Source organism: Myotis brandtii, unplaced genomic scaffold (assembly GCF_000412655.1).
Source record: "Myotis brandtii unplaced genomic scaffold, ASM41265v1 scaffold193, whole genome shotgun sequence".
NCBI lineage: Eukaryota > Metazoa > Chordata > Mammalia > Chiroptera > Vespertilionidae > Myotis > Myotis brandtii.
In genome coordinates, this window is record NW_005357191.1 from 1103614 (window position 1) to 1115471 (window position 11858).

At 39.1% G+C, this 11858-nt stretch overlaps 1 protein-coding gene across 7 annotated transcripts in view; it reads right to left on the bottom strand.

Moving 5' to 3' along the window:
• Window positions 1–3462: 3462 nt before the first annotated feature.
• HNRNPH1 (heterogeneous nuclear ribonucleoprotein H1 (H)) overlaps window positions 3463–11858 on the bottom strand; it is a 9201-nt gene continuing 805 nt past the window's right edge. For 2 of the 7 annotated variants that reach the window (XM_014538551.1, XM_014538552.1), the window contains exons 3-13: window positions 10385–10540; window positions 10037–10180; window positions 8420–8558; window positions 7300–7478; window positions 7150–7221; window positions 6961–7094; window positions 6679–6814; window positions 6227–6286; window positions 6044–6133; window positions 5298–5390; window positions 3463–4213 (exon numbers count right to left, since the gene is read on the bottom strand). In XM_014538551.1, the coding sequence (XP_014394037.1) occupies window positions 4095–4213; window positions 5298–5390; window positions 6044–6133; window positions 6227–6286; window positions 6679–6814; window positions 6961–7094; window positions 7150–7221; window positions 7300–7478; window positions 8420–8558; window positions 10037–10180; window positions 10385–10540 (1322 nt within the window). In that variant the 3' untranslated portion in view covers window positions 3463–4094. Of the gene's footprint in view, window positions 4214–4798; window positions 4849–5297; window positions 5391–6043; window positions 6134–6196; window positions 6287–6678; window positions 6815–6960; window positions 7095–7149; window positions 7222–7299; window positions 7479–8419; window positions 8559–10036; window positions 10181–10384; window positions 10541–11858 lie in introns of all 7 variants that reach the window. The other 5 variants (XM_014538555.1, XM_005864914.2, XM_014538553.1 and 2 more) reach the window with 5 other exon arrangements.

The following is an 11858-nucleotide window of genomic DNA, read 5'->3' on the forward strand; positions in this document are numbered from 1 at the left end:
TGCCACCTACAGACTTAGACTTGAGTAGTCCCACCAAACTAATCTCACCCAGGAATAAAGGAGAAAACCTTCAGCACTTGTCAGAGCAAAATGTACACACCAGGCTCCAAAGTGTACAAGCCTTTATCTGCAGCTAATCAATACAACTAATGAGTCTGGAGCAAGCAGCAACTTCCAACCGGTGTGCTGCAAGAATTTTTTAAACATGCAATACCTGACAATTTTAGTCAAGGGCACTGACCTCTCTTCCCGACTGTCAAATTTAAAGAATAACAGCCAACACAACAACCATCTGGTGTGAATGCCATCTTGGACTATAACATGTAGGCCATATGATAGAATTGCATCTGATTGGTCAGTCCTTGGTACCAGAAATCTATAATAATAAAAGTATAATATGCTAATTAGACCGGACGTCCTCCCGGACAAAGCTGGGGCTGCAGCCGTGGAATGGAGGCAGCCACTACAGCTGCGAGGGATGGATCCAGGCAGCCAGACCGCAGCTGCGAAGGCCTACACTTGCATGAATTCTGTTCATCAGGCCTCTAGTACTTATGCACAAATTTTCATGCATTGGGCCTCTAGTACTTATGCCCAATGCACAAAATTCGTGCAAGAGTAGGCCTTCCTTCGCCCGGCTGCCGGCACCAGCTTCCCACAGGCACCCGGACCCGGCTGTTTCCCTCCTCCAGCCGCCTGCAGGCACCCGGGGCCCAGGCTGGCTTCCCTCCGGCCCCATCAGGAAGGACATCATGAAGAAGTCGTCTAATTAGCATATTACCCTTTTATTATTATAGGTACGGCACCTGATTTTTTAGTCACTTTAGAACAAAAGTAGTAGGCAATTACTACTGTTTTGTTTTGTAAACCTATTTTATCAGATTGGCAAAAAAAACCCACAATCTATTCTTTGGTGTACTGCAGATTTTAGTAGTTTCTATGCCATTAGATGAAAATGGTTAAAAATTACTAGTCTAGCCCTAGCCGGTTTTGCTCAGTGGATAGAGCATCGGCCTGCAGACTCAAGGGTCCCAGGTTCGATTCCGGTCAAGGGCAAGTACCTTGGTTGCAGGCACATACCCAGTGGGGAGTGTGCAGGAGGCAGCTGATTGATGTTTCTCTCTCATCAATGTTTCTAACTCTCTATCCCTCTCCCTTCCTCTCTGTAAAAAAATCAATAAAATATATTTTTAAAAAATTACTAGTCTAGAGGGACGGTGAATGAGTGGTAGTTTCCAAATTGCAGTCTAAGTATCCACTGAAGGGACTTCTGGAACTATACTTTAAATTCCTAATGCTAGAGCATTTTCTAGCAAATGTCAAATTTTAGCCCTAATCTACAGGCTACCAGACTTTAAATGATTTACTTTCAGAAATATGTGGTCTTGCCCTAGCTGGTTTGGCTCAGTGAATAGAGCCTCGGCCTGCAGACTGGAAGGTCCTGGGTTTGATTCAAGGGCACAGGCTCAGGTTGCGGGCTCGATCCCCAGTAGGGGGTGTGCAGGAGGCAGCCGATCAATGATTCTTTCTCATTGATGTTTCTATCTCCCTCTCCCTTCCTCTCTGAAATCAATTTTAAAAAAAGATGTGGTCTTCTCCATCAGGAGCTTTAAAGGAAATGAATTTTGCTCGTTAAGCATGTCAAACTCGTGGCCCACCTGTGGCCAACAATGAATATTTTTGCGGCCCAGCCAATATAACGGTTATGTAAGAAACGTTTTAATAAAAATTACATAACTTTTACAATATCGTTATAATAACTATGACATTCGCTAATGACTGATTACTATAATCGTGTTGCATTCATTTCCCTTATGCACAGGCGCACCATTTCTCTCCACTAATACTAGCAGTGAACACTCTAGCAGCCAATTTCCACATTAGTCTTGGACTAGTTTGGTATGTGCAAACAGGAAATATTTCGCTTTCAGAGAACAAGAAAAATAGGTTTATTTGCATTATGCTTATTAATTTGTGGTTATTCAGTGTCTGATAAATTAATGTTCAAGAAAAAAAATATCAAAATGTTCTATTTTATGTCAACGATTACTCATTTATTTCAGCCCTTTGTATTCAGCACATCTCTATCAAAATAAACCTACGTTTCTATGAAAATTGAAGCTTTTGGGGTTTTTTTGCGGCCTACATAAACTTAAACCTTATTTGGCCCGTGTTAAGCCTTTGAGTTTGACATGCTTGTCGTAAGTGGTCTTGGATCTTTGGGAATGAGGCAAAAATGAAGATTAAAACCTCAATTTGAAAAAGAAAACTTGAGTTCTCCCTCCTAGGAGCACACCTGCACCTCCCCCCCTCTCCCTCCCAGGCATTTACCCATTACCTTCCTCACTCCCAAGCTCCAAGGGCCTCCCCGGCCTTTTTTTTTTAACCTCTGTAACTTGTTTCCTAAACCCATTTCTAGTTTACTTCACCTCTGGAATTTTCTAAACAAATGTTGTTCTAGTTTGGTGGGAGGGGGCACTTCATATAAAAACTCAGCCCTGCCCTGGCTGGTTTGGCTCAGTGGATAGACCGTCGGTCTATGGACTGGGGGGTCCTAGGTTCGATTAAGGTCAAGGGCATGTACCTTGGTTGCGGGCACGTCCCCAGTGCAGGGTGTGCAGGAGGCAGCTGATCTGTTTCTCTCCCATCAATGTTTCTCTCTCCCTCTCCCTTCCTCTCTGTAAAAAATCAATAAAATATATTTAAAAACAAAACTCAGCCCTAGCCAGTTTGGCTCAATAGCTAGAGCATCAGCCTGCAGACCAAAGGGTCCTGGGTTCAATTCCAGCCAAGGCTGCAGGCTCCTCCCTGGCCCAGGCCCTGGTCAGGGGTCATGCAGGAGGCAACCAATCAATGTGTTTCTCACATCAGTTTCTTTCCTCTCTCCTAAAAGCCGATGGAAAAATATCCTTGGGTAATGATTAACAAAAAGCAAAGCCCTGGCTGGGTAGCTTAGTTGGTTCAAGTGTTGTCCTTATACACCAAGGTTTGCAGGTTCAGTCCCGGGTCAAGGCACATACAAGAATCAACTGATGAACACAAAAATTAGTGGAACAACAAATCAATGTTTTTCTCTCCCTTCCTCTAAAATCCATATAAAATAAACTTGAAGAGATGCCATCCAATTAGGAAGGACAGCTCCAGCCACCCTTTGCTGTATGCTTCCTCCTCAGCCACGCCTGAAGGCCCCTGTGGACATGCAGCATGCAGTGAGGGCACTTCTGCCTCTGCTTTGTGCAAGTGCTTAGCAAGTCAAAGGCAGCACACAAACACAGAGCCCGTCCACAAGGGGCCCAAAGCCATGATTACCTAGTATTGGAGGGAAGTCTGAAGACCTCTACACAACAGCCTCAACTGGGGAGCCTGTCACAGCCAGAGACATGGGCCACTGTCACCTACGCCCAGGCAGGCATAGAGCCCAAGAAACAGGCCACATGACACTGAAGCACAGACAAGACAAAGTGCAGTTTTTAAAAGGAAAATTTATTTTGACAAGTTTCACTTAGCGCAATACACCTAAAAGGAAATCACAATACAATGAAAGATTTAAATCAAGGCCTCGGAATTTCATACAAACACCAAGACCAAAATCCTAAAGTATTGGTATTGCGTCTCAAAATTTTCCCATTAACTTAAAAAAAGCTTCAACTTACATGCCTTGGAAGTTATTAAATGAAACTAGAATTAACAAACATGCCAAATGTTTCACTTTTAATTGTAGACACAGCTCCTATATTTTTACAAAAAAGCATGTTTTTTCAACATGCTTCCATGAAGTGTTCGATGTGATGTGATGTAAGAGCAACATTTAACATAATTCAACTTCTTTAACCTAAATATACTTACTGCTTAAGTACATCCTACAATAGAACTAACTTGAGAAAAGCTAAAAATTGTTTAACAGTTATAGTTTACTCAACTTAGTTGTTACATCCTAGATGAATATTTGTGTTCAAAAATAATGAACCTTTAAGTCTTTAATTCAATCCTTATTTCCACTTAGAGTAAGCATAAATCACAAGTTGGTATTGCAAAAATTGTTAGTTTTTTTTTCTTTAAAATAATGTTGACCAAGAGTCAGTGATAAGGATCAATTACATTCCCCATCCACCACTCATACTAGACATGCTAGACATCCCTCCCATTCCGTTCACTCCCACAGATGCACGGCTTCCACTATTGTAGTAGCTGCTGTTCACTGCTCCTTGGCTGCCTGCAGAGAGATCAATTTGAGAAGTCAGGAGAAGTATCACATTATCAGTCAAGTAAAATATCGCATTCCAGGAAAAAGTTTGAAAAGAATACGAGTACAAATGGCTGCTGTCCAAGTGGCGAGAAGCATGTTTGGGAAAAGGGACTCCCGAATCCAAACAAGTCTCAATGAACCCCTTTTCTCTGCAGTACCAAAATCTTGCCAGACTCTCGTGCTACCATTTAAAAAGCAGGTGCTTCAGGATCAACATGGAAAATTAAGTTTAAAGGAAAACTAGTGTTTTTCAAAAATTGCAAAATTACTTCATGTTTCTAAAACTAAACAAGGCATTTTTAAAAATTTTACCATAAACAACAATGTGTCCATCGAATGGCATATATGAATAGGGAGCACAGGGGCAGTCTTGCTTTTCCTATTCATGGTGGGCAGGAGTGAGACTGGGACTAAAGGCAACTCACTGTGCCCAAAATGGCAGCCTCCATGGAGTTAAGTCAGAGCCATTGACTGCTATAGAAAAAGTATCAGCACAACATATCAGTATTTGCTATTGGGAATTTAAATTATATTTTTTGAGAAAATATTTACCTATGCAATGTTTGATTGAAAATCACTGGAGTTTTCCTGTAAAACTTGGTCTGCAAAAGGATTTTGTAGGGTAAGACTATAATACCAAAATCACCATTCTTTAGACCAATTGAAAAAAATAAAACCAATCCTAGGTTAACTGACTAGTAAATACGGTCCTGAACCCAACCCCCATTTTACTATTTTCAATTCTCCCTCCATCTAAAATGAATTTAGTACACTAACCAAAAGACAGAGAAAGAGAACTGTTTATTTAATGTTTTAATACATGGAGGCAGATGTTTTCTGACTACATTATTCCAAGTTGTGTATTTAATTTATAGAACACTCCCCCCTCCACCACATTAAATTGGGCCTGCAAATTAAGCTATTAACTGTTTTAACAGGAACAAAAGCATATATTTAATAACCCAATTTCGCCAAAAAAGGAGCCTGCATATTCCCCCAACTAAAGAAACCTACCTAAAACTTACTGCAAGTATATTAAAAACACACTTACCATATCCACTCATGCTGCTCTGGCCGCCATAGCCACCTCCATAACCACCACTCAGCTGCTGGCTTGTTGGGCCACCATAACTGGACTGGTTTGCTGTTAAGTTAAGAGACCATTAGAACCTTGTTCCCTATGTAATGTGGTACCTGGTGGTACCGGGCTTGTAACTAAATCTATGATTTCGAGTCTTGATCTTACATTACTGTAACCCTTTGCCTATTTTCTATGAACAGACTACCTTTCTATCATTTGAGCTAGTCAAACATTTATAAACCAACTGGCCAAAAGCATACACATCAGCAGGACTAAATCCACATGATTCCATAGAAGCATTTTGAGAAAAACTTATGAAACTGTTTAACTGAAATCAGTGGGGTTGTTCCCCATAACTTGATATAGTAAAGCTATTGTCATTACATAGGTATCACTGAACACCTAATTATGCCCAACAAATTTTGTCCAAAAATTTAAGTTATTTTGATCCTATGCTTTTTGCTGTCATTCACTTTAGATTTATACTATATAAACAATTCCACTTGTTTCTTTAACGCCCCCCCACAAAGTACTTAAAATTAGTTATCTATTCTAAGTAGTTTTACATAACTCAAGGATTTAAGTCAGACCCAAAATTAAAAGCTTTTTCCTTTGCCTAACTTAATATGCTAAACTCATGAAATATAAATTAACTTATATAATTGACTTATACAGATATAAACGTTTTGGTTTTTAAAAAAACTAACGATATTTACACAAGCCCATGCCTCCCATCATTTGGCTACCATAAGCACCACCGCTTGCTCCTGCTGTAGAATTCAAGAAGAGTTCTACATATCTGTGTTCTGAAATGAGAGAAAAGGCATACAAGGTTAGCTTTAAAAAAAAGACACTAAAGCGATATTTACACAAACCCATGCCTCCTAGCATTTGGCTACCGTAAGCACCACCGCTTGCTCCTGCTGTAGAATTCAAGAAGAGTTCTACATATCTGTGTTCTGAAATGAGAAAAAAGAAATTGAAATGTTTGTTGGTGAAAGAATACTAAGTTCTTAAACAAAGACCTGAACTTCAAATATTTTTTGGTATAAAAAAATTCTAGCTGCTTCTCAGTTGATTTACTTTAATTATGCAGCTTTCCAAAACTAGTCTTTTATCTTAAATATTCACCTAAATTGCCTTGAGTTTATTGGATATATTTCAAAGTCAATGTTTGTACCACAAATCCTTTGTCACAATTTTTAAAACCCACAAAATTTTAACATCCCCAAGAGCTAACCTACCATCAGCAAACCCATTTCTCGTACATCCTTTCTATTCTATTCCTGCATGTCAGTCACACAACCACCTGTAAAGACTCCCCGAGACAGTGAAGTGAAATCACACTTACGCATATTTGCTTTGTCTTTCGACATAGCTGCCACAGCATCTTCATGAGTTGCAAACTCAACATCTGCTTCACCAGTTACTCTGCCATCAGGACCAATTTCAATATGTACTCTCACAGGGTTGAGCGGTGAAAAAAACTAAATACAAGGTATTCAGAGAATCAAGTCAACTTTCTAATGTTACAAAAAATTTATAACATCCCATTTCACTTAGGCAGAATTAAGACCCCAGGTTTTTACTGCTCTACTGAAAGGGCTGACTTATGAATTCATCTCACACTTACATTATAAATGTCATTCTCCGTAGCTCTGTAAGGTAATCCCCGCATGTGTACACAGTGTCCAGTTGTGCTCTGGAAAGTAGAGCCACCATCCCCATATCTGTGGTCAGACATTCCTGAAAAACAGTAATTGAGGTCTAGATGGACAAAGTGTAAGTAGCCTTTGGTTGAGAAATTCAATTCTTACCTTACCTCTTCCAAATCTATCTGACCCAAAACCATAGCCATCATTATAGCCATTATAATCATCATAGCCTCCATAACTTAAAAGACAAAAAGTACAATCAATCAAATGACAACACACAAGAACCACCCTCCTCACGCCTGCATATTCTCACATACCTCCACCGTAAGCTCCACGCCTCATCCGTTCAAAGCCAGCTCCCCTGCCAATGCTGTTATACCCTCTGCCGGCCCCAGGTCTGTCATAGGGACCTGGCCGCTGCATGGCCATAAGCTTTCGTGGTGGGTCATAGTGAGTTCTGACTTCTGCGCGACTGCTCTTAAAAATTTCGATATACCTAAAGCATTGTTCATGAAGAAGGGAACGGGGAGGGGAGAGGAAAAATTAGTTCATGTCATACAGGTATTTAGTTACACAAGAAAACAATGTAGTCATAGCCATGAAACTGACTAATATTTAAAGCCAGATTTCTTATACTTGCATAGGCAATGACCAGAAATTCACTCAATTGTAAGATTATTTCATGTAAACTTTATAGAAAACTCACTCCTCTAAAGCAGAGAAGCCCACCTTTAGGGGTGGAGAGGAGTACTATAAACAAATGTTTTAGGAGGGAAAAGATTCCACTCAACTTTCAACATTTCACGTCTTAAATCCTTTGGCAGCACGTATAGCAAGTGGGCTAAAAAGCCAGCCTCCACCAACAGTCTAGCCCACACTACACATTTTCTTTCGCCAATAAATACCCCAGCCTATGCTTTTAGTAGGAATCAGCATAGGTAAGCGCATGCTTCAATGAAAAATAGTCACAAGCGAAGAGAATAAAACCTTTTGTGACAATTTCTTGAAAGCTATGCTTATTAATATATATGCAGAATATTTATACAGCAAGAAAGTTTGTTGCATTTCAACTTTAAAAACAAGATCAGAAAGTATCACATTTTCTTATGGTAATATTAATTTACTATGTGGGTGTTACAGCTAAAATCAGGTTTGCATTACATTTTTTTAAAAGCCATAGTCTCTCAACTCAATTGATTGGGGTTAAATAGATCTTACAAAACTATATAGTAGACCAAATTAACTAAGACCAATTTTAAAATCTAAAATTTAATCAGAATGCATTATGGGACTTTGGCATAGTGTAAAGTTCGAAAATTGTGGCCAAACATCAATTAATTGGGACTAGAAAAATTTATTATTCCTAAGCAGAGAGAATATGGATTTAATGTTTTACCATAAGAAAAGTGACAAATCCAACCAACCATCCATCCCCACCTGTGCCCTATTCTTTCCTTGTGTTTCTTTAGAGCCTTTTCAGCTATTTCCTGTGAAGCAAACTGCACGAAGGCCTCCCCCGTACTCCTCCCCTGGAAGTCCACCGGCAATGTTATCCCATTTGGCACGATTTCCAACCCTTCAACCCAAGGACAAATAACCCCAGTAGGGGGGCAATATTAACATCACAAGCCCAGAAATGATTCTTCTTACAGCTTTAAATAAACCAGAATTTTAACTTTAGGTGAACGGTATGCTTTCAACAAGTACTCTTTAAAAATGCATTGCAGTAATATGAAGTTCCATTATGACTAAGTATAACAATTCTTAACACACCCATGGCACAAAGAAAAAACTTGCTGAGCACAGGATGAATTAAGAATTCAACAAATAACAAACACTCTTATCTACTCAATGTTGAAAATTACACAATAATTTAATAAAAGTTTCAAGCATTAAATACAACAGTTTTACTAAATTCAAGAAACACCTTTTGCCTCATTTTTATAGTTCAATGTTTTACGTTAGTGGAACTTCAAGTTTTAAAAATTTACACATTTAAACATTTTATATACAAATTGAAACATTGCTTAAGTATATCATTGACAAACATACAATCTAAACTTTCAGCAAACAAATAAACTGATCTAGACAGCACAATCATGCATTTTATGTTCTAACAGTAGTATGATTCACTTCTGGAAATTCCGTCTATGAAAAATCCTTTCCGTGGATACATTCCCAAGCTTACAAAAAGGGCTTAAAGCACTTTCCTAGAAGATATGAAATTATGTTCATATTTAACGTTGACAGCATTGAATTCTCACCAGTTTAGATAAAACAATAAAAACAGACTTGATCTCAAAAATTCTGGCAAAATATTAGGACTTGATACATATCTAACAGTCAGGATTTTAATTTATACTACCCTAAACCATGAGAGGATGTCTTGTTCTTAATTCCAGTTTATGACACCATGAATATCAACTAATAGTATTTTAGATATAGGATCAAACATTCTACTAAACATGCAATTTTATCAGCTCTTCAGCATAAAAACATTCAAATACTTTAGGCCCAGAACAACTTTAAAACATTCTCTGTATTTCAGATACTAAGACTATAACATTCAATTATTCTTTGACTTTTAGTAAATTTAGATTTTCCTGGCTAAATCAGTTTTTCTGCATAAAGAGAATTAGACCGTTAAGAGACATTTTTGGTCCCAAGACCCAACGTGTCTTACAACATATACACCTGCCATAAATTACAACCACCTAACTCACACTAATCTAATGTTTAGGGATCTTACCTTTAACTTGAAGTACTTTGCTGAACAGCATTGTGAGGAAAGTAGTTAAAGTTGTTGAGGACAATCCTCAAAGATCTACTCTGAACTACAATACTAAATACAGGCAAGTTAGCATTTTCAAAATACTTAATTTCCACCATTAAGATGGGTCTAAATTATATGAAGGTCTCCAGGAAGAAAACATTAATTCATCTGCATATAAATATCTGTTTAAATATCTCAGTTGCTCAACTTTAAGGTCTATTAAGTCATGTTGCCAGGAGCTAGCCAAAACTCACTGCTCAGCAACAAACACGACTACATACCTGAGAAGAACTGAACAATTTCTTCCTTGCTACATCCAAAGGGGAGTCCTCTAAGCCGTACAAAGCCATCATTGGCCGTGTCAGGACTATTTGGACCAGTATGCTTCAACACCCAATCCATTTCAACGTTGTTTGACTTGAATACTGAAAGAGGTGCTTAGAATTAGTCAATTTTGGAAAGTTAGAGAACTAAGTTCAGACTTCCTGGGTCTTTAGATAATCTAGGAAGAGCTGCCACAAACCCTTAGGTGACCGTTTCCATGCGGTCAAATACCTAAAGTTCAGGAGGGATAAAATAGATCTCTGTTTAATGTTTATTTACTGTTACTAGGGCAACATAAATCAAACCTTCAACATATCTGTGTCCCATAGTTTCTCTGTCTTTTTTCAGGGCCAATTTGACTTCATCTTCTGATTCAAGTTCAACAAAAGCCTCGCCACTCGGTCTGCCTTCTCTGGTGTAGATGAAACGTATACCTTGAGCCCCATTTTGAATTTTGCAGTCTGGAAAGAAAACAACCGTTAATACAGAATTTAAAATTTAAAATCACCTCTGGGTGATACTGATGAAATGCCTATTCACGCCCCAACAAAGTAGATCACATGCAAAGCCTAAAATGACCAAGATACTGCCGACTCCTAGAGTCTCTTCTCGGTAATTAAGCTGTTATCCCCTCCAGATGAAACTTTATTCTCAACCCATCAATAAAAGCCAATATTGAAAGTTTCTTAACAAAAATCTCCACATGCTCACTACCCAAATATCTCCATTAACATAATTTGTAACTTCTCAGTAAGTTAATTCTGAACCTTATTATTTTAATGCATTTCCTGAATATATCTGTTTCAACTTTTGGTCTGGGACCTTTGATCATTTTAAACCTTATTAGCAGTGACATTACAATCCAAATTGCAGGGCCAATACTCACCTGAAGGGGATCAATGTTACAAAGCTAAAATGCTCCAAGCTGAACAGCTGAAGCCAAACCCAGTCTCGCCCACTGCAAGGTGGCTTCCAGTGTACTTGGTTCTTGTTTTACAGGTTGCTTTCCGTTAAATTCAGATAGTTAGTCAATACTACAAGTGTCCTTCCAAAACCTGCAGAATTCTTCCAAGTCAATGTGTATCAGTCTACTCTTACATTAATGGAAACAAGGATATTTTGGCAGAAATTATACAGGAACCTACATTACTTGGGAACTACTAGGCAACTGAACTTGCCTGGGCTTCAGTGTCCTCAACTGTAAAAGGAGCCAGATCAAGAACTAGGTAAGAACTTAATTACCAAATCTTGATCAGGAAAACTGTCTCTAAGGTTTAAAAATGACAGTTTAACTCTAGGAACCAAAACGCCTCCTTTTCAAGGACATGCCGAAATTGTAAAGTTGTTATACTTTGTTTTCAAAATATTACTGTTTGCCCAGCCACTAGGCAATTTTCTTAGGGTTGAGGGGGAAATCCAATTTATCCTTTCCAAGGCATCACAGAAAGGCTAGTGCTTAAAGGTAGGTAAAGGGGGGAAAAAATCCCGCCCTGGCCCGTGTGCTCAGTGGTTAGAACGACGCCCACGCACGGAAGGTTCATTCCCAGGTTCATTCCCGAGTTGCAGGTTCCATCCACAGCGAAGTTGGGGCGCGTGCAGGAGGCAATCAATAGATGTCTCTCCCTCCCATCCTCTCTCCAAATATCAATTGAAGTATCCTTGGGTGAGGATTACCAAAACAAAGGGGGAAAAATCCGCCAGAGAGGCCGCAGCAGAAGGCCCAGAAGGCGGGAGGGCGGGGCTTTCGCTGTTTCCATTGCGTAACAGCGGACGCCGGGG